The sequence below is a fragment of the Nannospalax galili genome, unplaced genomic scaffold (assembly GCF_000622305.1).
Source record: "Nannospalax galili isolate Female #2095 unplaced genomic scaffold, S.galili_v1.0 scaffold11, whole genome shotgun sequence".
NCBI lineage: Eukaryota > Metazoa > Chordata > Mammalia > Rodentia > Spalacidae > Nannospalax > Nannospalax galili.
This window is the reverse complement of record NW_008330735.1, coordinates 4,288,189-4,313,883: the sequence shown is the minus strand read 5'-3', so window position 1 is coordinate 4,313,883 and position 25,695 is coordinate 4,288,189. Positions and strand designations below refer to the sequence as shown.

At 38.3% G+C, this 25,695-nt stretch overlaps 1 protein-coding gene and 1 pseudogene across 1 annotated transcript in view; one reads left to right on the top strand and one right to left on the bottom strand.

Annotated features, from left to right (window-relative positions):
- Positions 1–25,695, top strand: part of Dcdc1 (doublecortin domain containing 1) — a 469,865-nt gene that overhangs the window by 225,440 nt on the left and 218,730 nt on the right. The window contains 2 exon segments of the mRNA XM_008851730.2: positions 3,937–4,062; positions 7,565–7,683. Coding sequence (XP_008849952.2) covers positions 3,937–4,062; positions 7,565–7,683 — 245 coding nt within the window.
- On the bottom strand, positions 11,521–12,848 carry LOC103748961 (annotated as a pseudogene).

Here is a 25,695-nt window from a genome sequence, read left to right as displayed (position 1 = left end):
CAAGAACAGATTTGGAATCTGCTGCAAATTGATGATTTGGCACATAACATCTTTCAACAGCTCTCCATTGTTGCATAAATTGGCAACATTTTTAGATTGACTCAGTTTAAGGGCAATCAAATTATATGTTTCCATGAAATGAATGAGATTTAATCTTCATGGTAGTTAATATAAAAGAATCATTGAAGAATACTCGGAGGAATGCCTAGTTATGGGAAAATATTGCTGAACCTGGACTCTGGTGTTTGGCATATCTTAAATTTTGCCAAAATGAAAGAGAAACTTTTCTTAGTTCTAATATTCAGGACTTGGCTTTTTAGGTATCAGGTGCCTTTGTCACAGCTTTCTTTATGACAACAGTAGGAGAATTACCAATTTTTAGAATCATGGCATATTTCTTGCAAATTAATTGATAGATGTAGCACTTATGGATGCCAGCAGAATGTATCTAGAACTGGCAAATTATGAGGTTGTTGTGCAATTAATCTTATTTCACAAAGAACAGAAAAAGGCAAACAGTTCTTTGCCTTTACAGAACTTTAAATAAATTCCCCAGCTTCTTCCTTATTTTGGGATTAAAAATTTGGAATTATTTGAGGCTTGCATACCTAGATCTTAAGTTGTTTTCCTTGCTTGGTTGTATAATTGTGTCTTTGCTAATTATGTATTATGTCTTAAATGTTTCCATTTTTGGCCTTGGGTTGGGTAGATTGATCAGCTATAAAGTGAGAGGATGGGAATGATTTAGGCGGGAACAGCAGACACAAAGAAAGATATTTTGTAACACTTTTTATAGTTGGATTTATTTCTAAAAGTATTTAACTTGGCACTACATATATTACCAGAAGTAAAATTTTTAATAAAATTTCTAGGTAGTAAATTGAAGGCTGCAGACTGTGAGGTTCTCTTTTCGTAAGCTTCTAGTGAGCTTCTTAGTAGACCTGCAGGAAAAGATAAATGGTTATTTTATTATTTTTGAATTTGCACAGGAATATTGAAAATTCCTCATTATTGTTAGTCATTTGGATAAAAACTCAACAAGCAGTTTTAATTGGCTTAGCACATGTGTGCATTACTTTATCATTGTTTTTACATCAGCACAGTTTATTCAGATAAGTGAAATTATAATGATTCATTAAAAGGGGATGTGTACACAGACACCTAAAAGAATAAATAAGAACTTTAATTCATGACAATACTTTAGAAGGATTTCTAATACCAGATATGATATATATATATACACTTAGATAATCAGACTCAGCATAACTACTTCTACCCACATGTGTGCATACACAAATACACTCATGGCATATTAGGTTATAAATTGTCAGAGTATTCCCCCTACTCTTTCTCTCTTGAGCCTCACCAATATTTGGTCCAAAGACAAAGTATCATATTAAATTAAAAAAAAGAAGTCACATTGGGCCAGTGAGATGACTCAGTGGGTAAAAGCACTTGCTATAAAAATCTGATAGTTTGAATGTGATCCCCAGGACCCAGGTAAAGGTGGAAGGAGAGAACAAGTTCCATAAAGTTGTCCTCTGGCCTCCATTTGCAAGTCACAGGACATGTACGTGTGCACACACACACACAGACACACACAGACACAGACACAGACACACACACACACACACACACACACACACACACACACCAGACGACTCCAATAATAATATTTAAGTTTTTTAAAAACCCATGATTTGGAGGGAAATGTCCACCTCTGGCATCAGGACCCAGGATGTGGGTGCTCACTTTCCCTGCTTGGGGTAGCTCAGCGTTTAGCAGCATCTCAGCTTCGTGTTCTTTGTCACCAGATCTTGATCTATTATTTTCACAGCGCTTTGTTTTTTGTTTTATGTTTCTCTTTTGGTCTAAATTTTAAAATGATTATTTAAAAAAAATATACAGTTCAAGGAGGAAGAGGAGGACAAAAGCTATATGTGATCACAGGAGAAGATTTTTAAAGGTGTTTGGCTGTTTTAGGAGTTGGTAGGATTCTTTTTTCTTTTTCTTTTTCTAATAAAATGATGTTACACTGATGTAGGCCTGGCTGTGTCTGCCCTATGTAGAGTCACTTGGGAACTGTCCAGCAAAATCTCTCTTGAAGAACAGCATGGTGTTAATACTGGGTGCCAGCCCAAGGCAGAGACAAAGGACCCCTTTGCTCTTCACCAATAAGCCAACTGTTAAAAGATTAAACCATGTTGTGGAGATAACAAGAATTTAGGCGCTGGCAGCAGGTGCTGTACAAAGAAGCAGTTGGCATTATAGGTCTTCTGTCTAAATCTAGTCAAAACAATCTTCTGCCCAGATACAGAGGGGAGCTTTGAGTACAATGGCAACTTGGAGTTAGGAGGTTGCGTGAGAGTGCTACTTTAAATGCTGAACCCTGTGGCGGATGGATTAGTAGAATATAGTTTATCATTGTTCAGAAACTGTGGGGGATTTCCTTCTAGATTTCAACTACCACCGGCTATCTGGGGAACACGTAGTCAAAGAGATCTATGTCAAATCTGCTTATGTGGTGAGCTGTGTCACCTAAGAATTCTCATTTTCATATAAAGAAGTCATATGAACTTTCTCCCTTAAAAATGTCTATCTTCCATTATACAATAATTGCTATAGCATACCTTATGTTATTGCTGGCCATGTTTAAAAATATTGCTTTATCAATTATTTAATTTATATTTTAAAGTAATTTGCTATTCATCAAATATATGTATTACTGAAACTATAAAATGGACTTTTTAACATTAGAAAGTAAGTTAACTTGTTATAGAAGCAACATTATTTCTTATACTTAAAGTGTAACTTGGCATAGTTCTATGGTCCTGTACATACTGCTATTTAAAAATATTGATGTTCACATAATTTAGGAAGTAAATTTTATTGTCAAGTTGTCAAATAGCAGTGTTCCTACAGATGACATGTATGGACAGTGATTTAATAGTTAAGTCTAAGCAAGACATACTGAAAGGTGAAAAATACCTTCTGCATATCTAATCTGATAATTTGTCTCTGTGATCTGATAGTGAACCCGGGGGATACTGGTACAAGGCTTCCCCCATCAGTGCGCATCTTTCCATCTTCATAACTATTTCAGAAGTCTTGGTTAATTTCTGTTTATCCTCAGGAGACTGTATAGACTGCTGATCATTGTTCCAAATGTCCATTCTACAGTCCATGTTGTCTTCTCATGTCAGATTGATTACAAAAACCTGTTGTAATCTAGTCCCTCTGCTTGAAAGCATTCCCTGCCTTCCCTACCGGCCACCTAACTCTACAGCCTTCACTTGACTCTTTCTGCAGTTTGGCCAAATTTACCTTTGGAGGTTACCAGCAAATCCTAAAGCATACTGATTAAAATGACTTTGCTTGCAATAATTGTTTTGTTCACTATGTCTATCAAATTTTCTCCATTCTTCAAGTTTCTTCAAGGACTATTTCATATTTTACCTTTTCAAAATACTTCATTTTTGGTTTTTATAACAGAAAATAACACTAGTTTTTAGATGTTTTTAACACAATTGAATAATTTATGTAGAATTTAGCATGAAATTGTATGCATGTGCGTGAGTGAGATAGAATGAGAGGGAGAGGTAGGGAGAAAGGGAAGGGAGGGAAGAAGGATGGAGGGAAGAACAGAGGGAGAAGGGAGGGGGAGAAAGACAGAGACAGAGACAGAGTCAGAGACTGTACGTGAAAACCATTTTAGAATATCCATCCCAACAGCCCAGGGTCTTTGCTTATCAGTGTTGGTACCCAGCAAATATGAATTGAAAAAAATTGAATGGAACAAGACTGAGCACTGATTTTTGAAGATGCCCTCAGTCAGAATGTATCATGTTCTAGGATAACTCCTTTTTGATTATGCGTATTTATAAAAGTCAACTTTTAGTTTGTTTGTTCACTTTCATCCTTCTCTTAATGATACAGGTGGATCCCAATATTGTTCTGTATGCCACTGTTTCCACTGGAAAGCAGAGTTCCTCCAGTACTGAAGGAAACAGCAGAAATCAGAGAGCACCCTGGCCCTTAGCCAGTGTGTGGCTGGTCACCAAGGTACCAAAGAACAGCTTCTCTTGCCTAGTGCCTTCCCTTGTTGGCTGCCCTGATTTGCTGCTCCAGTACCTGGTGTCTTCATGCATAGGAGCATGCAAGTTAAATCCTGATGAGTTGCCAACTGCTTCTGGCATTGTCTACTGAAAAAGATTTCTGTAGATCCCAAAATGAGCATTCCGTTCACTTTTGGACATTGTCCTAGTTTGTTTCTCCATTACTATGACAAAACACTCCAACCAATACCAACTTGAGGAGGAAAGGATTTATTCAGCTTACATCTCCTGTGTCACAGTTCATCAGGGAGCCCAAGGTAGGAACTTCAGGGCAGGAACCTGGAGACAGGAGCTGGAGCACAGGCCATGGAGGATCGCTGCTTACTGGCTTGCTTCCCTGGCCCCTGCTACGCCTGCTTTCTTACAACACCTCCTTCTCCATTACTATGACAAAACACTCCAACCAATACCAACTTGAGGAGGAAAGGATTTATTCAGCTTACATCTCCTGTGTCACAGTTCATCAGGGAGCCCAAGGTAGGAACTTCAGGGCAGGAACCTGGAGACAGGAGCTGGAGCACAGGCCATGGAGGATCGCTGCTTACTGGCTTGCTTCCCTGGCCCCTGCTCAGCCTGCTTTCTTATGCAACACCTCCCCAGGGGTGGCACCACCCACAGTGGGCTGGGCCCTCCCACATCACACAACAATCAAGAAGATGCCTCACAGACATGGCCACAGGGCAGTCCAATGAAGGAAATTCCCCAATTGAAGCTTCCTCAATCCAGGTGTGTGAAGTTGACACTAAAGCTATCCAGCACAGACATACTGATTAGTTCATACCCCAAAATATGCTTAAACCAAGCACAGAGCTTATGTAAGCCCTACAGACTGTTTTCACATTTTTCTGAGTGTTCTTTGCTTCCACTCAGTCTTCATTGTAGATCTTTACCAACTCAGCATCATTGGGCCTGATAGAGTAGCACCATCTTTTGACTTTTCATACAGTCTTGGCAAGGGCATAGTTTTAAAATAAATTTCTCAGTATAAAATGTGATCAATGACTAACACAGTTTACATGTCAGAAATATTTAAATCTTTGCTTTAGAAATGTATAATTGGATCTTATATAAATGAGTATATATCATTGCACTCCCATGTGTCTTACTGCTGAAACGGGCTTTGTACATATATGCTTATCTGGAGAGAAATGCTGCAGCTTATATTTGTCTTCCCATTTTCCTTTGCCAGAACTCACAACAGAATGCTCTGCTTCTACCTCAGCACTTCTGCAGATGTAAAATCACCCAGCCAAGTTTGCTGATGGCTAGTCTGGGGTTGTAGAGAAGAAGGTTGACACTATTTTTCATATAGCATCTTGGATTGCCCTTGGTTATTGTTTGCTGATTCTCTGAGAGATAAAAGTAAAACTTATTAAGATGTGAAAGAACAAAGAGATAATAATTCATTTCAGATAATAAAGCAGATATGCTAGATGAGACATTCCTAACGTCTGCACCCATTCCAAAGACCCTATTAATCATTAGTTCTTTTAACATTGTACTTCATTCCTGATTTAATAGTATCTACCATTTTGTTGATTGTTTTCTATATACCAAGCATTATGTTAGGCACCCTACATATTCTATTTCCTCTTAGAAGAATGTGTTTTAGTTATTGTATTAGCTTTTTATTCCTGGTAGAATGTACCTGAGAGAACAGCTAAGGGAGGAGGGTTAGTATTAGTTCATGGCTTCTCAGTCTCAGTCCTTGGTCACCTGGCTCCATAGCTGAGACAAACTAGAACAGCATGGATAAAGGACATGGCAGAATGCAGCTGCTCACCTCATTGTAGTCAGGAAGCAGAGTGAGACATGAAGGGGCCAGCAGCAAAATATGCCCTTCAAAGGCACATTCCCAGGGAACTACATCTCAACCAGGTTGTACCTTGAGATGTCACATGAATCCATTGATTATAAATCCATCAACAGATTAAACCCTGGTTTAGACCAGAACTCTCTGATCCAATCACCTATCAGTGATTGATTTATCAACTGGGAACCAGGCATTCAACACTTGAGCCTTTTGAGGAACATTTCATGCTAAAACAAAAATAGCTATACAGTTTAAGAAATGGGTTAGTAAGCAGCAAGTGAAGGATTGTTAGTCTCTCTGACTTGACAAGTTAAGCTATTCCCCTAAAATAAAAAGCACTGCTTTATATTTGATTAATCCCTGAACACAATGGGAAGCATCTTAGTCTTAGCACTGCCACTCAATAGCTGGGTGACAGCAAGTTAATCACACATGGTAACTGAGCCTTAACCTTCTCATCCTGAATGATTGGATGAAATGATATGGAAGGTCCTTCCCTAGATCCTATATTCTGTAATTTCCCAATATCTATTTCCAGAATCTCATGATACTATAAAGCCTGTACTATCTAAATTTCCTCAAAAATAATTGAAATACTTACCCAAAGAATATGATTTGCCTAGACCCATAGTTTTCTTAAATATAAAATGGAGTTAGTCATGCCTGCCTTGCAAAGTTACCCCAAAGTAGTAATTAAGCAAGCAGTCATGATGTTCAAGTATAATTTCTGAGATAGAGTGCTTAGCAAGGGCTGTCTTTCCCCTCCCCACCATTATTTTTTACTGTACAGACAAGCATATTCACACAAGGGTTGCAAGTGCTTATTTGAACCAAAATCTTCTAGAAATATTTTTCATAAGTCATCATGTGTTTGTCTTTTACATGACAAAAATCTGAGAAATAGAAGTTACATACTACAAAGGAAACAAATTTTAAAAATCATTATAAATAGAAACTGTTCCTATTTTGAAAATATATCCTTTCCTATGGTATAACAGAGAATTTTACATGCCATAAATTCACTGTAAGTATTAATAAATTTCCCAGTGGTTGTGACTTATTTAAAGTGAACTAATTCACTAAGTAGGGAAATTATTAAATAGCCATTTCACAATATTCCCAATTAATTTCTTTGCAGAGAATCCTCACACTTAAGCCAAAAAAGGTTACAGACCACTTTACCATTTTAACCCGTGGTATTAAGACCCAGAGTAAAACTTTAAATTGGTATGAAAGGTAAGGATTTGTTTCAATCTTCTCAGTTCACTGCACGTGTTTGTCTGTGCATACATATTTCAAGTGAGCTCTGTAGTTATAACTCCAGCAAGTGACGCGTGATGGACCCCAAATCACTACACTGTGAAATATGCACAGGAAAAAAAGGGACAAATGAAGATATCAAGGTCTGCTTTATTTTGCGCTCAACTGTAAAATGCCACCCTTGTCCGACAGAGGATCACTGCTTCTGAGCAAGGCTGGCTGACTGCTAAGTTGTGGGTAGTCTTTCACTTTCAGCCACTGTTGATATCTGGGGTTATCCAGGCATAATGACCTCACTATTTGTGACACATTGTTGAATTTTCTGGTTCTTTTAACTTATTTAAACCTTTCTCTCCCCCTCTCTATTCATTGGAAGACTGGGATGATCCTAAGCAGAGCAGTAACTCAGGGCTGCCTGGCTATTGGTTATCCAATCAGAGTGAAGACCACCCAGGAAACATCACTAGAAGGATATAAATTAATCCTACAGAAAAGGTAATGCTTATGAATGATCTGAAGACAGCTAATGTTAATTCAAGAATTCTAAGCAGGGATATTGAGCTGTTTCCTGGCTTACATAGAATATTCATGAGGCATTTAAATTTTATGTTCATATTAATATTAAGTTTTAATCTAAAATAATCTTTGAAATTTATGCCACTCAGATTGGTAGTATTTGAAAAGGGGAATGTTGACCTTCAAATGTATCTATACATTCAACAGGGTATAGCTTGACTCTATGATTACTAGAACTCATTTTTTTGTATCTATTTTGGTTGCTAATTAAGAAATACAAATTTATATGTGTGTTCTTAACCTTTTTTCCATCTTTTGAATATAGGACATTGACTTGTGAAAGTCAAATCATGGAGACAAAACAATTGTTGGCTTGTAAGGGGTCATGAGGGTCCTCTGTTTGTTATTTTCTCCCTAGAGAAGATAAATTTAGAAATTTCTAGAACTAGAACTTTAAATATTTTAAAGTTAAAACAATCAGTGGTAAGAAAGTAATTTGCCTCTAATTACCTAGATATTTTTCTGCTTAGATCCTGTCCTTTTTCTTGCTTGTCATTTTATATTTAAACTAATGTTGACAAAAATAAGCCCTGTTATACTTCAAGACTGAGAAGTTTCTTGCTGGATAAAGATGTGCTTAGTGAGGAAATAAAAATGAAGATACTTAGTCATAAGAGAAGCTGGCCCAGTCATGAATGCAGAAGGAAAATATTATTTAACACGAAAAGCAAACTGTCAAACAGGTATAAAAATTTTACACAGTCAATAAAAATCATGAGCTACAGCATCAGATTCCCAAGTGTAAACCCTGGCTGTACATTTTACGCTAGCAACAAGCACAAACTTCTGAGTCAAGCACCATTCTAACTTTTTTATGCTGCATCACCATTTTTAAACCTCATATCAGTCTGGGAAGGTTATTATCATGACTAACTTTACAGACTAGGAAATGGCAGCTCACCTCAAAGAAATTTATCACTTGTTTAAAGTCATACCTGTTGCGGTTACATAGGAATGCAAATGCAAGCAGTCAAGAATTTGTAACCCAAGAACAGACTCAGTCACAGCACAATACTGCCCATAGGTCAGCATCAAATCAAGAAGCTGCTGTTGTGTACCTAGTGTGGTAGCAGCACATCTTAGTGGTGAGTAGAGACAAAAACACATAAGAAAAAAAGTGTAAAAATATAAATGTAGTTTAAAGCATAAATTTTCATCCCCCAAATTATATCTTATTAGGCAAATCATGTCTCATTCTATATCTAAGCTTTATTTGCTCATTTAAATGCCTAAATATTTTGTTATATGCACAGCAGAAATAAACATGAATTTCAATTATGCTCAAAAAAAAAAAAAAAAGAAAAGAAAGAAAGAGAAAGAAAGAAAGAGTAGGACCCATGCAAACTCAAGCAGACAAAACCCCAGCATCGAACTGGAGAAATGGACAGCATTGAACTGGAGAAATGGACCCCAATCTTAGCTGAAGAAACATTGGCAACCGATTACTGATGGGTGAGGAAGAGTTGATCTTCCTAAAGTGAGAGACTCTAGATAGGCTGGCTAGACCTCAGAACATGAACTTGCACTTGGGACATCTGGGGGTACTAACTTGACTCAATAAGGCCTTAAGACAAATAACAGAAGGTGTGAATTCCAGGGAGGAGTATGGAAGTGTGCCAGTGGGAAAGAGGGTATAAAGATGATTAAGATTGATTGGGATGTTCTGTATGAAATATACAAAATTTCAATAGAAAGGTTAATTGGCAAAAAAAGGAATAAATGAATAAAATAGAAAGAAACCCAGAAAGAAAGGAAGACAACAGCTAGGGACAGGTGGATCTTTGCAGCATAGTTCATGAATGACAGACAAACTCAAAGGAAGACCTAGCTTGATATGGAACAGTGTGTGACTGGTGTGGGCAGTAAGAACTCTGAAGCAAAGTCAGTGTTGTCTGTGGATGCACATCAGTCATCAACTTGCAATGACAACAAAAGCAAACTGTTGAATGTGGCACCAAAGCTGTCTCAACACATTTAGTTTACAGTTATGACAAGAAGAAAAAAGAACAATTATTTATAACTGACCTAAAAATGATACATATGATAGAATTAATAGGCAGGGTGTTAAAGGAGTTGTTTCAACCATATTCTATGTGTTTGAGAAACTAAAGGAAATACTGAACAAATGTAATAAAGATAAGGTAGATTTAAAAATCTCAATAAATTTCTAGAGATAAAACTATCATACACAAAATGAAAGTATACTGAACATGACTGTGGCAGATTAGACAATGTGAAAGAAAATAGTGAATGTGAAATGATAACAATGGAAACTATTCACAATAAAAACCAGAGAGAAAATTACCCAAGAGAAAAAGAAAGAACCAGTGTCAGTGAGATGTAAGAAAACATGTACTAGTTTCTGAGAAATCAGTATCTCTTCAGTCAGGGGAGAGAAAAATAATGGAAGAAAATGAATCTTGAAATTTCTCAAATTTTGTGAGAACCCCCAAAACTCCAAGCACAAAAAATGTGAAGAAACAACACAATAACAGAATTGCTTAAGATCAGTGATAAAGAGAAAAGTCACAAAAGCAGAAAAGAGACATACTATACAAGACGAACAAAGATAAAGGTGACTGCAGATTTCTTGTGGCCACGATGCAAGTGAGAACACAGTGGAAGAAGCTCATTCAGACACTAAAAGGGGAGAAAACCAGACCTGTCAACATAGACATATTTTCCAGTGAAAACGCCTTCTGAAAATTAAAGCAAAATAAAGAATCAAGATATTCACAGCCTGAAAAGATTCACTAGCAGCAAAACTGCACTAAAAGCAGTGTTAAAGGCAGTCCACAAAACATAAGACTACTCATACCAGACAGAAATAAAAACTGGAAAGAGCGATTACATAAAAGATAAAATAGCATCCTTACTTATCTTTCAGGCTCTTTGAAACAATTGGATTTTTTAATGCAAAAAATTGTAATGCATAGATAATATGTAGGAGCAAATGTGAGACGAAAATAGCACAGGTCCTAACAAGAGAGAAATAGAAAAAAACTCTTATGTTGTTTGTCAAATGATAAGCTATCAAGTGAAACTAGGCTGTGATAGTTAAAGATTTAGGCAGTGAAGCAGCACGAAGAGAACATAACAGCAGCTCATGGCTAGCGGGCAAAAGCAGCTAGATAAAATGAGATACAAATAATCCCCAAAGACAGGTGAAGATGGGAAAGGAAATAAAGAACAGAAATAGAAAATAAGCAGCAAGATGATAAACTTACACTCATTGTATTACTAATCACATTAAATGTATGTAATTAAACACCCTACTTAAAACATTCCATAGGGGCTGGAGAGATGACTCAGTGGTTAAGAGCACTGGTGGCACTTGCAGAGGACTTGGATTCATTTTCTCAACACCCACATGGCGGCTAACAACTGTCCTAACTCCAGTTCCAGGGATCCAACCCCCTCTTCTGACCTCCACGGGCACTGCACAACACAGGTGCACTTACACACATGCATGCAATACATACATACACATAAAAATAAATACTTGTTAAAATTTTTATTTAATTTTTATTTATGTGTAGGAGTATATTGCCTGCATGTATGTGACTGCACCCGTATTGTGCAATGCTGCAGAGGTCAGAAGAAGGCTTCAGATTCCTCTGGAACTGGAGTTAAGGATGGTTCGTAGCTGCCATGTGGGTGCTGGGAATCAAACCCGAGTCCTCTGCAAGAGAAGTCAGTGCTCTTAACAGCTGAGCCATCTCTCCAGCCCCAGTTTTTGTTGGTTTTTTGGCACCATTATTTATTTAATGGAGAAGACCTGCATCTTTCCTGTGGGATCTTGGAGCCTCCAGTTTCTCTCTTGATCTTTGGATTATGGAACTTTTGACCAGCAAAGACAGTTTTGGCCCCAAGATCCTCCTCAGTCCTCATGAACTGGCAGGGGGAACCAGTCTTGATCTGTCCTGTGTAGACCAAGAACAGAAATAGAAAGGTCAGCAATGAATGTGTCCTCGGTCTCCTCAGAGTGGTCGCTCACCATCATATCCCAGTCTTTAGACTGTTCCAGCTTTCAGGCCTGGATGGATTCCTTCATGAGCTGATCTGGTTGGCCTTCAGCAGCAGGCAGTTTCAGGCCTTTTTCCTCAACACCCTGGGCAATCCTCTTGGGGTTGGTAACTGTGAAGTCATCCCCCACAATCTGCATGTCCACCCCAGAGAAGAATGAAGTCCATTTTGCCCAGTCATCCTGGTCAAAGGGGTCTTCAGTGGAGGCCACAGGATAGTTCTTGATGAAGTTCTTATACAGCTCTCCAAGTTTCTCTCCAGAGATATGGCAGACAGAATCATCAGGTGACTGATGTTTCAAGATCAGGTAACCCTGAAGTATGATTCAAGATCATACTTCCTGTTGCAGTAGAATTCGGAATCTGCCACATCCATGCCAATTACCACCTTGTCTGGGTAACCAGCTGCCCTCATGGCTGTCTTCAGCAGCTCTAGGGCCTCATTGTTCTCTAAAATATTGGATCCAAATCCGACCTCATCCCCCACACTGATGGTGCCCTTCCCATACTTGGCCTTAATGAACCCATTGAAGTGGTGGTAAACCTCAGTGCCAATATGCATGGCTTTCTTGAAGGAGCTGGTTCCCACTGGCAGAATCATGAGCTCCTGCATGGCCAGCTGGTTTCTAGCATGGGAGCTCCCATTGATCACATTGAAGGGAGGCACTGGGAGTACAAGGTCAGGGTTCCCTGCAAGACCTGCAATATGTTGGTAGATGGGAAGTCCCTTCTCAGCTGCTCCCACCTTACACACAGCCAAGGACACACCCACGATGGCATTAGCCCCAAACTTGGACTTATTCTCTGTCCTGTCCGGCTCAATCATAAATCTGTGTACTTTCTCTTGATCCACAATGCTTAGTTTCTTTTCCAGCAGAGCAGGACCTAGAGTCTTGATGTGTTCCACAGCCTTCAGCACTCCTTTCCATAGGAAGCATGATTTGTTTCCATCTCTTAGTCCCAGTGCTTCATAGATACTGTGGAAGCTCCACTGGGCACAGCTGCTCTGAATCAACCATTGGCCATGTGCAGGTCCACCTCTGCTGTTGGGTTTCCCCTGGAGTCCAGTGATCTTTTTCCCAAAGATTTTTTTGCATGGTTATGACTATGATGTCTTCCTTGGGGCTTTGAATAGAGCTTCGCTTCTAGGTGGTAGTTGGGACAGTGTCCAAACATTTTTTAAAATTTGTTTTTATTGAATTCTTGTGTATTTCACATAGAGTATCTCAAACAATCTTAATCATCTTTATACCCCCCAACCCACTGGAACCCATATTCTCTGTCATCCGTGTTAAGACTCACAGTATCAATTCAGAGCCCTCAGATGTTCCCCAGTGCAAGTCTATCCACTGAGGTCTATATTTTTATAAAAATAAAAATAAATAAAAAGAAAAACATCAAATAAAAAGCAAGACCTATCTATGGGCTAATTTTTTCATATCAGAAAGTAGATTTCAGGAAAAAAAAATGTTACCAGGCATAGGTGTTATTTCAAAATGATGAAGGAGTCATTTTGTTAGGGTATCAATAAGCCCCATAAATTGAACTTGTCCAGACTATTAAAAAATGTCTAGTCTATTTGTTGGAGGACCTACTTTTCCAGTCTCACTGGTCAATCACCTGGTGATATAACCACTCCCAGGAAGGCACGTTCACCTTAAGTTACGATAAATAGATGGGCAGAATACTTAGCGTGTTAATAAGGTAACGAATATTTCTGCCCTGGAACTAGCTGAACACCCACCCCTGGCCCCACCGCAGAACTTCCAGACCAACCACAGCCATGTAGGTCTCTGTAAGTCTGTCTGCTTTCCTGAACTTTTCAGGAAAGTGTAATTTCTCCTTTTCTTCTTCATGCCTTTCTTACTAAACATGCTTTCTTTAAGGCTTTGGGCTGCCCCTAGCATCTTGTATTTCTTCACTTTTTCTCTAAAGCTTCCTTCTCCCAGCCACAAGTCAGCCACGTGTCTGACCTCCATGCAGGCTCTAAACCTGCATGGCTTCATGATTTTCTTTCCTTCTTCCCACTGTTCACCTCCTCAGGGAAGCTGTCAGGATTACCAGCCCTCCTGCTCTGAGGATTTTTCTTTAAGATTCTAATAAAATCGTAAAAGCTTCCATTTGGATCCATTCTTAAATTCTTTTATGAATGAGACTAAGAACCCTCTAGGGGACCCTCTTTCTTCCCATTTCAATTTGACCAAAAAATTTTTAAAAAACCAAAAAAAAAAAAAAAAACCCTAAAGGTTTATTCACCTAATGACATAGTTTCAATGTAGTAGAAAGCTGATAACACTGCTAGGAGAAAAATCTAGAGCTGTAGAAAGGTCTTCAACTATATTAGGTAGTAACAAAATTGTAGGATGAGGAGATGGCTCCTTAGGTAAAATGCTTGCCACATAGCTATGAGGACCTGAATTTGAATCCCCACAATCCATTTTCAGCCAGGTGCAGTAGTATGTGTCTGTACTCCCATGGATCCTATGGGAGGCAGAGCCAGGAGATGGAAGGCAGAAGCAGGAGAATCCACAGAGAATTATGATGCAGCTAGCTTAGTGTATGCAGCAGTGTAAAACAAAGAGACCCTCTTTCAAAAAATGTGGAAGGTGAGGACCAACGCCTGGGGTTGTCCTCTGACCTCCATATGCACCAGACCATGTTTGTCCCTGCATTCACACACATACATGGAACACATCACACAAAAACCTAATGCACACAAGAAAACAAATGAAACTAAAAAGAAACAGTATTGTGTTTCAATAGCTAAATAGTAGTAGAAAAAATCTGGATGGACACAAAAATTAAAACATTATTAGCCAAATTGATTTAATGAACATTTATAGAATAATGAGCTCATCAACACTAGAAGACATTCTGTTGTGTATATGTGGGTGTGTATACATGTTTATGTGTGTTAGTGCATGTATGTGTATATTCACATGCATGTGAACACCAGAGGTGAACCTCAGATTTTATTCCTTAGTAGCTACTCACCTTGTTTTTTTGAAACAGGATCTCTCACTGGGACCTGGGGCTTACTGATTCAGCCAGGCTGGCTGGCCAGTGAGGCCTCAGAAATCCCCCATTTCTGCCTCTCCTGTCTGGGATTATAAGTGCCCACCACCATGCCTTGCTTTTTATGTGGGTGCTAATGATAGAACTCTGGTCCTCATATTTGCATAGGAAGAACTTTACTGCTGCTCTGTCTCCCCAGATCCCTGAAGACATTCTTTTTAAGGGTACCACATAGTGATCTATAATATATATAAATTAGTTTATGGTGATGATACAAATCTAATGGAATTTAAGTAATATAAAGTATATTCTGTGACCTCAATACAGTTACACTAGAAATTAGTAGCAGAGGAGCTAGGATTTAGCTCAGTGGAAGACTGTGTGCTTACCATATTCAAGGACCTAGATCACAATTCCCAGAATAAACTGATAAAAAAGAACTCAATCACAGAAAGATTTCTGGAATACCTCCAAATACTTGAACATGAAGAAATACATTTCTAAATACTTCATGAATCAAAAGAGACATCATAATGTAAACTAGCAAGTGTTTTGAACTTGATAGAAATAAAACATATTCAAATAAGCTTGTAATGAAGTGTTGCTGTGACTCTATTAGCATGTCTGATATTTAAAAGACTGACCATTCCAAGTGAGTTCGGATGTTAACAAGTGGAATTCTCATCATATATTGCTGGTGGAAATATCAAATGGTCTGGCCACTTTGAAAATAGTTGATACTTTTCTAAAATGTAAACATTTATCTACTTCATAGTCTAGCTAAATTCTATTCTGAAAAATTTACCCAAGTAAAATGAAAGTATATGTTCCACCAAGGCTTGCATATGAATGTTCACAATAACTTTATTTTCAAAAGGTGAAAAAGCTAGAAACAACCCAAATGCCCATCCATAGGTGAAAGATTAGCCAATTATGATTTATTAATGCAACAGAATACTACTCAGTAACACAAAGGAATTAATTCTTGATAATGCAAAAATAGGGATGGAATTTTACTAACAAAAACAGCAGAACCAAGACAAGGGTCCAGGCTGCTTGACCGCATTCATACACAATGGACCACTGGTGGAAAAGAGACAGGACAGTTGAGAGAGACAGAAGGAAGGACTTTAAACATGCACCAAGAATCATTAGGAGTGATTTCTGGGGAGTGACAGACATGGATATGTTTATTATTGTCATTTATATGATGTTTTCATGGGCATAAACATATTTCAAAACATCAAATTTTACTATTTATATGCCTGTCAAGCATACAGCTGATATTCTATGACAATTATTTCCCAATAAAGCTGTCTGAAAAAGATTATGATACAAACTAAGAATATAAACAGAAATTTTAAATGGTGAGTAGGGAGTAACTGACTGGCTATGTTAGAGAGAATGATCTGATTAATAGTTCCAGCCCAAATTGTAGGTGATTGGGAGGCTCCAGCTTGATGGGCATGCTCTTCATGCTCTGGGTTCTGAAATCAGAGGACAATCTCTCTGTTGGGCTGGTCTGAGCCTTATCCAGGTTTTTTCGTCCTCTGGTCAGGCTGGTGAGACAATGGGGCCAAAGCTGAGCACTCAATGTTCTTGTCCTTCATGTGGACAAAGAGAGATGTCAGCTTTTAGAATGCAGTAAGTTTTGGGAGGTGGAGGCAGAAGGATCAGAAGTTCAAGGTCATCTTCTACGTAGTGAGTTTGGGGTCAAACTAGGATATGCGAGACCCTGTCTCAAAAATAAAATGCTGTATGTTTTAAATTTTTGAAAAATCTCTATTCACAATACATGATTGTTTAACACAGAACAAGAGGGAAGGAAGGTGGGAGAAAAGTAGGGTAGTTAGGGGGCTGGAGAGACAGCTCAGTGGTTAAAGCACTGAGTGCTCCTGCAGAAGACCTGGGTTTGGCTTGCAGCATCCACATAGTGGCTCACAACCATCTGTAATTCCAGTTTCAGGGGATCTGATGCCCTTTCTGACCTCCAAGGGCACCAGGCATGCATGTTTAGAGTAGCTGGGAGGAGGCAGGTTCTTATGCAAATGAGCGTTATTTGCCTTTGTATTAATTCAGCTTGTCTTTTCCTGGGAAACAAAACCCTTCATGATGGAAGCATAAGAGCAGAAGGAGTGGAAAACTAGAACATATATTTTTTAAAAATCTGGGGACTGAAAATATGAATACATCACTCAGTTCTCACCAGCAGAGCTTTCTCATGCCACAGAGGGCAATGCACACAGAAGGCCACAACTGGCCAAAGTGTAGAGAATCAATGACTGCAGTGATTGTCCCGGGATTGGAGTCCTATATCAAACCTTCCTTCCCGTGGTTCAGGGACTATCTCAGAAGACGGAGTGGAAAGACTTTAAGAGCCAGGGCTGGTGTATGATCATAAGGAAACAAGAGTCTTCCAGGCCTCTGGGAGCTTGCTCATATGAACTTGAAACAATGCACAAGACCCATGCAAACTCAGTTCAACAAAAACCCAGCATAGAACTGGGGAAATGCACAGGAGGTCCCAACCTTAGCTGAGAACTATTGACAATTGATTACTGCTGGGTGAAGGAGAGTTGATCTTCTTTAAGGGAGTGACTCTAGATAGACTGACTAGATTCCAGTGGATGAACTTGAACTGAGGGAAATCTGGGTACATAATCTTGACTCAATAGGCCTTAACATGTATGACAGAATGTATGAAATCTGTTGGGGTAAGGCTATGGGGTGTGGATGGGGGAGAGGGTCTAAATATGATTAATATTATTATATAAAATGCACAAAAATTCAATGAAAAATATACATTGAGAAAAAAATCATTAAGACCAAGATTTTTGGAAGTTACCTCACCTCTGGGTAAATACTTTCAAATGTACATATTTGTTCTCAAGTGTGTGAAGTACTTATATGACTTAGTTTCATCATACTCATATTTCGTTATAGATTAGTACATATCCTCATGACAAAAACTTCCAGAGACAAAATTTCCTACTTCTCCTAAGTTTAATATGATTTTAACAAAAGCTATGAATCAAGACATAGCCTTTTGTATGCTAAAAATAATAGAACTAGCACTTAAAGTAGCAACCTGACAACTTGCAAAGAATATTGCAAACATATCACGCCTCATTAGTTCAGTTGTGTCTCATTTGCTGTCAATCATCTTATTCGTATTCAATATAGCAAGTCTTTGCACATATTCTCCCTTTAATGCTTTTTTTTATTTTGTGCATCTGACCATCAGTGGATGAAAGGCAAACCAGCAATGTTATTGCTAAGTGACCTGAGCAGACTTAAAAGTTTCAAAAAGATGCTACATTTCAAAAGATACTTTGAACATTTTACAGATAAGCAGTCAAATCAAAGTCATTTTTCAGGATACCATTTAAAATAGATACTGCTTCATTTTTAGGAAATATGAAAAAGATCTAACTTTTAGTGTTAAATTAAAAATTATTTATAGTAGCACATGGCATGCACATGCACAGACATATACACATATATACACACAGAGGTTAGAAACTGCTGAGCCCCTCAATTTTGTTTGTTCTGTACAATGTCACAGATACATGTGTTAGTTATGAACCTATAGAAATAGATGTTTCATGTACAACCAACCATTTTACGTTTTGATTTTCTTGAAAATGTCAGCAGCATTGGATGCCAATCAGGCATAAGCTGTGTGGTTTAGACTGGACATACATGTTCAGTTAGCTAGGGTCTCTTCTCTGCCATTTCCTAAAGTGGCCCTCACATTAGTTCCACCCTGTTCCATACAGGTCTATTATTTGCTTGGTCCCTAAAGGCTTCTAAATCTTCAGCCCCTGTATGTGGACTCAGTGGACTAGTAAAAATACTGAAGAATATCTATTGTGAACTTCAGTTGTGGACTTTGTGAATCAGAACAAACACAAGCTATATTTTTTTTGCCTTTCAGGCGATCTATAAAGAAGGCTTCAGATTTTCATGGGACCTATCTGACTTTAAACAAACTTTATTGTCTTCCTTACTCTTTTTTTCTTTTTTAAAAATATATGTGTTTGATTGTTTTGCCTGCATGCATGTAAGTAAGTGCACCATGTATATGCAGTGCCCGTGGAGGCCAGAAGAGGGTGTTATATTTCCTGGTACTGGGGTTAAGAAGGGTTTCTTAGCCACCATGTGGATACTGGGAACTGAACCTGGGTCCCCTGCAAGAGCAGCCAGTGCTCTTAACACGGAGCCATTTCTCTAGCCCTTGTCTCCCTTACTTTGATGTTACTCTTTCAGTTTTGCCTATCTGCATCCACTTAAAAAGAAACAAACTGAAAACAATGACTTAATTCTTACTGGAAATGAAGTAATAAATACCCAACCTTTACCAGAGTAGGTTAATACACAACTGCTTTAAGGACATCTTTGTTTGTTTGTTTGCTTGCTTGTTTGTTTGTTTGTTTGAGACAGGATCTATCTGTAGCCCCAGCTGACCTGGAACTTACTATGTAGATCAGGCTGACCTCCATCTCACAGAGATCTACCTGCCTCTGCCTCCTGAGTGTTGGAATTAAGTGTGTGCCACCAAGCCTGGCTAAGGAAATCTTTGAACATAGTCAATGAGTAGCACTGTGTAACCCACATTTAGAGCAACAAGCACACCACCACCACCATCATAAAGTCAGTATTAAATAGAAAACTATCCATGTGTGATTTACAGAATGACGACTGGTGAATGTGCATCCATACCCTCTTTCTTTCTTACATTGAAAATCATGAAGGGGAAATCACTGTTTCTTATCTAATCTTCTATATGGACTCTGCTTTCTGTTTTTTAAGAGGAGGAAAGTGTTTTAGCTTATAGTTAGAGAGGTTTCAGTCCATCATGGTGGAGAATGCATGGCAGCAAGAACTTGAGACCAGCCTGGCAGTCAGGAAGCAGAAAAGGTCATATTTAATCTATACACAGGACAGAGAGAGGGAGGTCGAGGGAGGGAGAAAGAGGAGAGAGAGAGAGAGAGAGAGAGAGAGAGAGAGAGAGAGAAACAAAATGTGGGGGCCAGGCTATAAAACCTTACCCTCCCCCCCAGTGACATACTTCCTCCAGCAAGGTTCCACCTCTGCTTTTTACCCAGGTAGCATTAATAGGCACCAGGGTCATTTGAGACTGCCTGGGAAAATGAATTTGTGACCAGGAAGCATGACACTACTTCTTATAGTCAGTTAGGAAATGAGCACTCTCCTCGAAACTTTCCCAAGCTGACCTGGCCCCTGGGGAAACTAGCCTTCTTGCCTCTACCATCTGATAACTAGAATATTTCAGCAAATACACAGGTGGCTGGTAGATGCCCACTTGTCTCTTCAGTTGACAGCTATACCATTTACATGGATATACACACATGCATACATGCACACAGTGGAGTTATAATTAGTAGCCTTTCTCAGGACAGAAAGTCCTCAGTTTCCATGCTCATACAATGAGAACCTGTGAGCACATAGTCATGGAAGTCATATTTTTTTCAAAAAAAGGAGGGATTCTGAGGAACTTCTATACAAATTTCTCTGTCAAAGCAGTGGTGCTGTAATTTTCATTTTAATAAATTCCACTAGAACTCAAGCTATTTGCCAAAGGTCAGGTCAAGGGCACAGAACCCAGGTCTTTCAACCCGAGTTCAGCTTCTGTTATGAGTGACCAGGGAGAAAATATTTCTCATCCTTCATTTATACCATTTTCTAATTATTGATATGTTATGGCAACTTTTAACTTTGTTTTTATTTCCTCTAGAAAATCTTTTCAGCTTGATGCTTGTTGACTAAGAAGAAAGCCCATGATAGTATTCTCTAAAGCAGTCTCATAGCACCAGAAGGCATCATTGTATATTGGCTCTAAACTTGAGTTTTAAAAAAGATTTATTTTTACTTATGTGTATGTGTGGGTCTATATGTGGGCATGTGCACATGAGTTGAAATGCCCACAGAGGCTAGAAAAGGACATCCAGTACCCTGGAGCTGGAGTTAAAGGTAGCTGTGTGGGCTGGAAATTAAATTCAGGTCCTCTGAAAGAGTAATATATGCTCTTAAGTGCTGAGCCATTTCTCTAACCCCCTAAATTTGATTTTTAAATACTATATAGAATGTCTTGAAAAATAAAATGCAACTTTATATATAAAAATTTCTTTTGTAAATAATTATGCATGAGAATAATAGTTTCTCATCCTTTCAATCTGATACTATGTGACAGATTTGGTACTTTTTTTAAATGACTTTGGTAAAATTTATAAGTAATATGTATTAATTTGAGGCTCCCTGAAGGAATGCTATTAGTAAACTCTCCAGGATTATTGATAATAATCTATAATAATCTAATAATCTATAATAAACTATAAAAATAATAATTTATAATCTACAATAAAACTATATGTTTTTACTAAAATTTGCTAGGAAAATGTATATTTGAACCAAATTGAGGTTGTGATATAAAAATATGACAAGTTGGGCCGGGAGAGATGGCTCAGCGGTTAAGAACACTGGTTATTCTTGCAGAAGACCCAGGTTCAAATCCCAGCACCCACATGGCAGCTAACAACTGTCCATAACTCCAGTTCTAGGGGACCTAACAGACTCTTCTGACCTCTGTGGGCATTGCATGTCACAGGTGCACTTAACTGCATGCAGGCAATACACGCATACACATAAAATAAAAATAATAAATAAAATTTTAAAAAATATGCCAAATTATTAGGAAATTGACATTTCTTTCAGAATTATTTCTTATTTTCTAAACCAAGGTATATTTTTACAGTCTTTAACACCGTGATGAACTTTTATATCCCTTAAACAAACATTAATTTTAAAACATTTTCATAATGGCTTTACCATTAATTTTAGGGTAATGACATTCTGACCTTATTTACATATGTGTTTATTCAAAGTTAATTTTAATATGCACTGTACCAGGCACTGTGATAATCCCTGAGGACACATATGATCCCTTTTTACAGTTGTCTGAATGTGGATATCTTTCCTATTATCGGGAAAAGATGCTATGACTTTAAAAAAATCAAAACAGAAATAATTATTTGTTCTCAAGTCAAAACTATATTTCAATTAAAAGACAAAATTAAAAAATACATAGGTTTTAGCTAGGCGTGTGGCTCACGCCTTTAATCCCAGCACTTGGGAGGAGGCAGAGGCAGGTGGATCTCTGTGAGTTCAAGGCCAGCCTGGTCTACATAGTGAGTTCTAGGACAGCTGGGGCTACAGGGAGACCCTGTCTCAAAAAGGCCAATATATATATAATGTTTTGATAAGTATTAATTATTGATCACAGGTGACATAACCTGAAAATTATAATTTTTCAGCTATCTCAAATATATTAACAATATATTTAATTTAATCATTTATGCAACAGGATGGATTTCCTATTAGCAATGAAATTATGGCTCTCACATTATAAAAGTAATCTATTCAGGCATGGTGGCACAGGCATTCAGTCCCAGCACTCTGGAGGCAGAGGTCGGTGAATCTCTGTGAAAGTGTGGCCAGCCTAGCAAGTTACATAGCAAGTTTCAGGCCAGCTTGGGCTACAGGGAGATCCTGTCTCAAAAAGAAAAAGTTGAAAAAAGTGAAAGTGATCTAAATTTAATCATGATCTAACATCTTTCCATCAAAGCATTGCAAAAACTGCTAATTTTTATTTTAAATTTTTTGAGAACATCATACATGAATACTGTGTTTGCAACATTTCCACCTCTGCCTCTCCCCACTCCAACGCCTCTCATGCCACCCGTTCTCTCTTGAATTTAAACTGTCTAGTATTATTGTTTTATATATATATAAACTTACTAAATTTATTTAGTGTTGCTAGTATATACATATGTTTAAGGCTGACCACTTGGGATTGAATAACCTGTCAGGGGGCTCATCCTTGGAGAAAAATGATTCTCCCTCTCTCACCAGCCATTGATTGCTTGTAGCTATCATTGAGGAGGGGGAGGGAGGGTAATCAGAGGCAGAGAAAGGAAAGAAAGATAAACAACACGAATGTTTGAAAACGCTTTGGGAAAACATTATTATTATTATTATTGGTCTTTTTTTGAGACAGGGTTTCCCTGTAGCCCCAGCTGGCCTGGAACCCACTATGTAGACCAGGCTGACCTCAAATTCATAGAGATCTGCCTGCCTCTTCCTCCCAAGTGCTGGAACTAAAAGTATGCACCACCACATCCTGCTGGGAAAACATTATTTTATAAGCTTATATAGAGTACATATTATATGTGTATACACATAAATGTTTTCTAATTTTTAAGAGCAGGATTGATAGCCTTAAACCCAAAATACTTATTTTTTTCTGTATTCTGTTGTTGATATATGAACTTAATATTTAAGAGAAACTGTCTGTCGATCATTTCAGCATAATTGTATTAAAACATTTTGAGTGTATCAATGTGTATTAAGTCCTGAAATTTTGTTCAAGTTATAGCCAGTGACGCTAAAATATGAATGCCATCATTCAATCTTCAAGTTATGCAAAAACAGCCATTGTTAATAGATTTCTAATCTAAACAAGAAGGCACTGTGCTGCAAGTCAGACACTGAGTTCTGGAAACAATTTTTACACTCTCTGCTGTCATTTTGACCAGCTAGAGCTGGATAATCCTTAGTTCTATTCAAATTTTCACAGGCTGCATAAACTGGGTCTTGGATGTCCTATTATTGCCAAAACCGTAACTTTAGTTTTAGACCCCAAACCCAAATATAGAAGCTTATTTTCTTCATTAATTATAATGCAAGGAGCTCTAGAATAACTGGCCCCCTTCATACCTCCACCACCCACCTGATGCTGAAATTGAGCAACAGTGAAGTTTGCTTAATGATAGAAAATGGGACTCTTACTTAGAAGAAGTCTTGAAAATTATTCACTAAGGTTTTTGTGTAAGCATTATGTTATGGTTCAGGTAACCCCACCCCCTCACCAGCAGGGCCTCAGGGACCTCGCAAGCCCCTGAGAAAAGGGAACCTAGTTAATAAGCACCCTGGTCTTTGAAGTCAAGAGCAGCAGACTTTTCTCCAATGTTTGGCCAACACAGCAGGTTTCCCCTTTGATCTCTAAGGAGGGCAGGTTTTAACAGTCCTGTGTGTTGTGTCCTCTGTCCAACCTTCTGCATCCTCCTAGAAGCCCCCCCCCCATAAAAATCCCAGTTTATGACCCAGGGGCAGACATTTTCCCTGCCCAGAAGGGAATCTGTCCCATGTGTTCCTTTGCTAATAAACTCTATTCTGCTGGAGTTTTATCTGTGTCCTGCTGCTTTCTCCCTATCAACCAGATTCATCCATCACCTACTTTACCTATCACATTAGAATTACTTTCTCACATCTACATTTCTCTCTTATCCACTTAATTTCATTTTCTAGCACTGAGGGTGTAGGTTAGTCCCTGGTTGAGCACTTGTCTGGCATGCATGGGGCCTAACACAATAACTCAAAAAGGAAAATAAGTCACCATTTTGCATAGTGCCACCTTCTTTTTGTTTAGCCCAGTTTTCTGAAACACGCCTTTGACCAGCCTGTCCAGCCCCAACCTGATTTACTCAATCATCAAATCAGTTCTCCCCTTACAATATTTTTGTAAAAGAAAACCAGACTCTTTCCCTACTGTATTTTTTATACACCATCAAATTTTCAATATTTCAATATTCTTTGGACATCTGCTGATTGTCCAGCCATCTAATTCACTGATCTGGAGTTAGTGGAATTTGTGGTAGATCCTATAAGTTAACTGCCCCACTTCAGGTGTTCCTGAAGACCATGGATTCAGTAATTTGTTTACATGGCTCCCAGAATTTATGGAAGCATTTAACTGCATTTGTTCATTTGTTATAAAGGAAATCACAAAGTAAACAGATGAACAGTCAGATGAGGAGGTAGGCAGGATGATGTTCACAAATCTGGAAGTTCTCCAAACTCTGCAGTTTAGGGATTTTAGTGGAGACAACAACTGATTATTCACACAATCTCCATTATTTCCCTTCCATACCCAGAAGTTGGGGGTGAGCAGAAAATTCTAAGCTTCTGTTATGGTTTAGTCTTTCTAAGCTGGTTAACAAGCTGTCATTCAGGAGCCCATCAAGAGTTGCCTCATTTGAACAAAAGCTGCTTCTATCATCTGAGAAGTCTCAAAAGATTCCAGGAGTTCTGTGTCCAAAGCCTGAGGCAGGATCAATAGATCCGGTTTTCTTTCTTCACTTCTGCCTTTGTTTCAGTTCACTGTTTCCAAAGTGGGGCCCATAGACCACATTCATCTAAATTTCCCTATGTTCTTAGAATTAGAATTACTTGAAACACATGTTAATGTAGCTTTCTAGACCTTCAGCATCCAGTCTCTGCCTGGAAACCTACACTGCCAGCAGCATTTACTCAGCAATCCCCGGGAGTCTTCTGTTCTCTTAGTCTGAGTGTGGGTGAAGGAGTCATGCACTAAACTGAATTTGAACTGCTGCCTTACATGTTGTGCCAGATCAAATAACGTTTTGCTTTAGAACAGAGTGGTACCTGGAACCTCTTATTCTCAACCTTCGATGTTCCTGTCAAAACTCAGAGGTGGTAGAAAAAGTCTTGTTTAACATCCTGTTACACTTAATTGAATTCATTTTGTCATACCTTTGTAAAGTTTCTCAGTATTAATGAATACATGATTAGTTAATTAGGCATGATTAGCTTCATTACATTTTGCTTTTTTTTTCCTTACTCAGATTTATCACAGAGTACAGGATATTGCTTTACAGAATTCCCTCATCATTTCAGATCTTTTTTCGCACCATCCTCTTCATCCTTAAACATAACTAAGCTTTCTTCTTTTTATTTCACAAGGGATCATTTGAGATGGGTCAGAAATCTCTACAATGTTTTTTATTCTCCC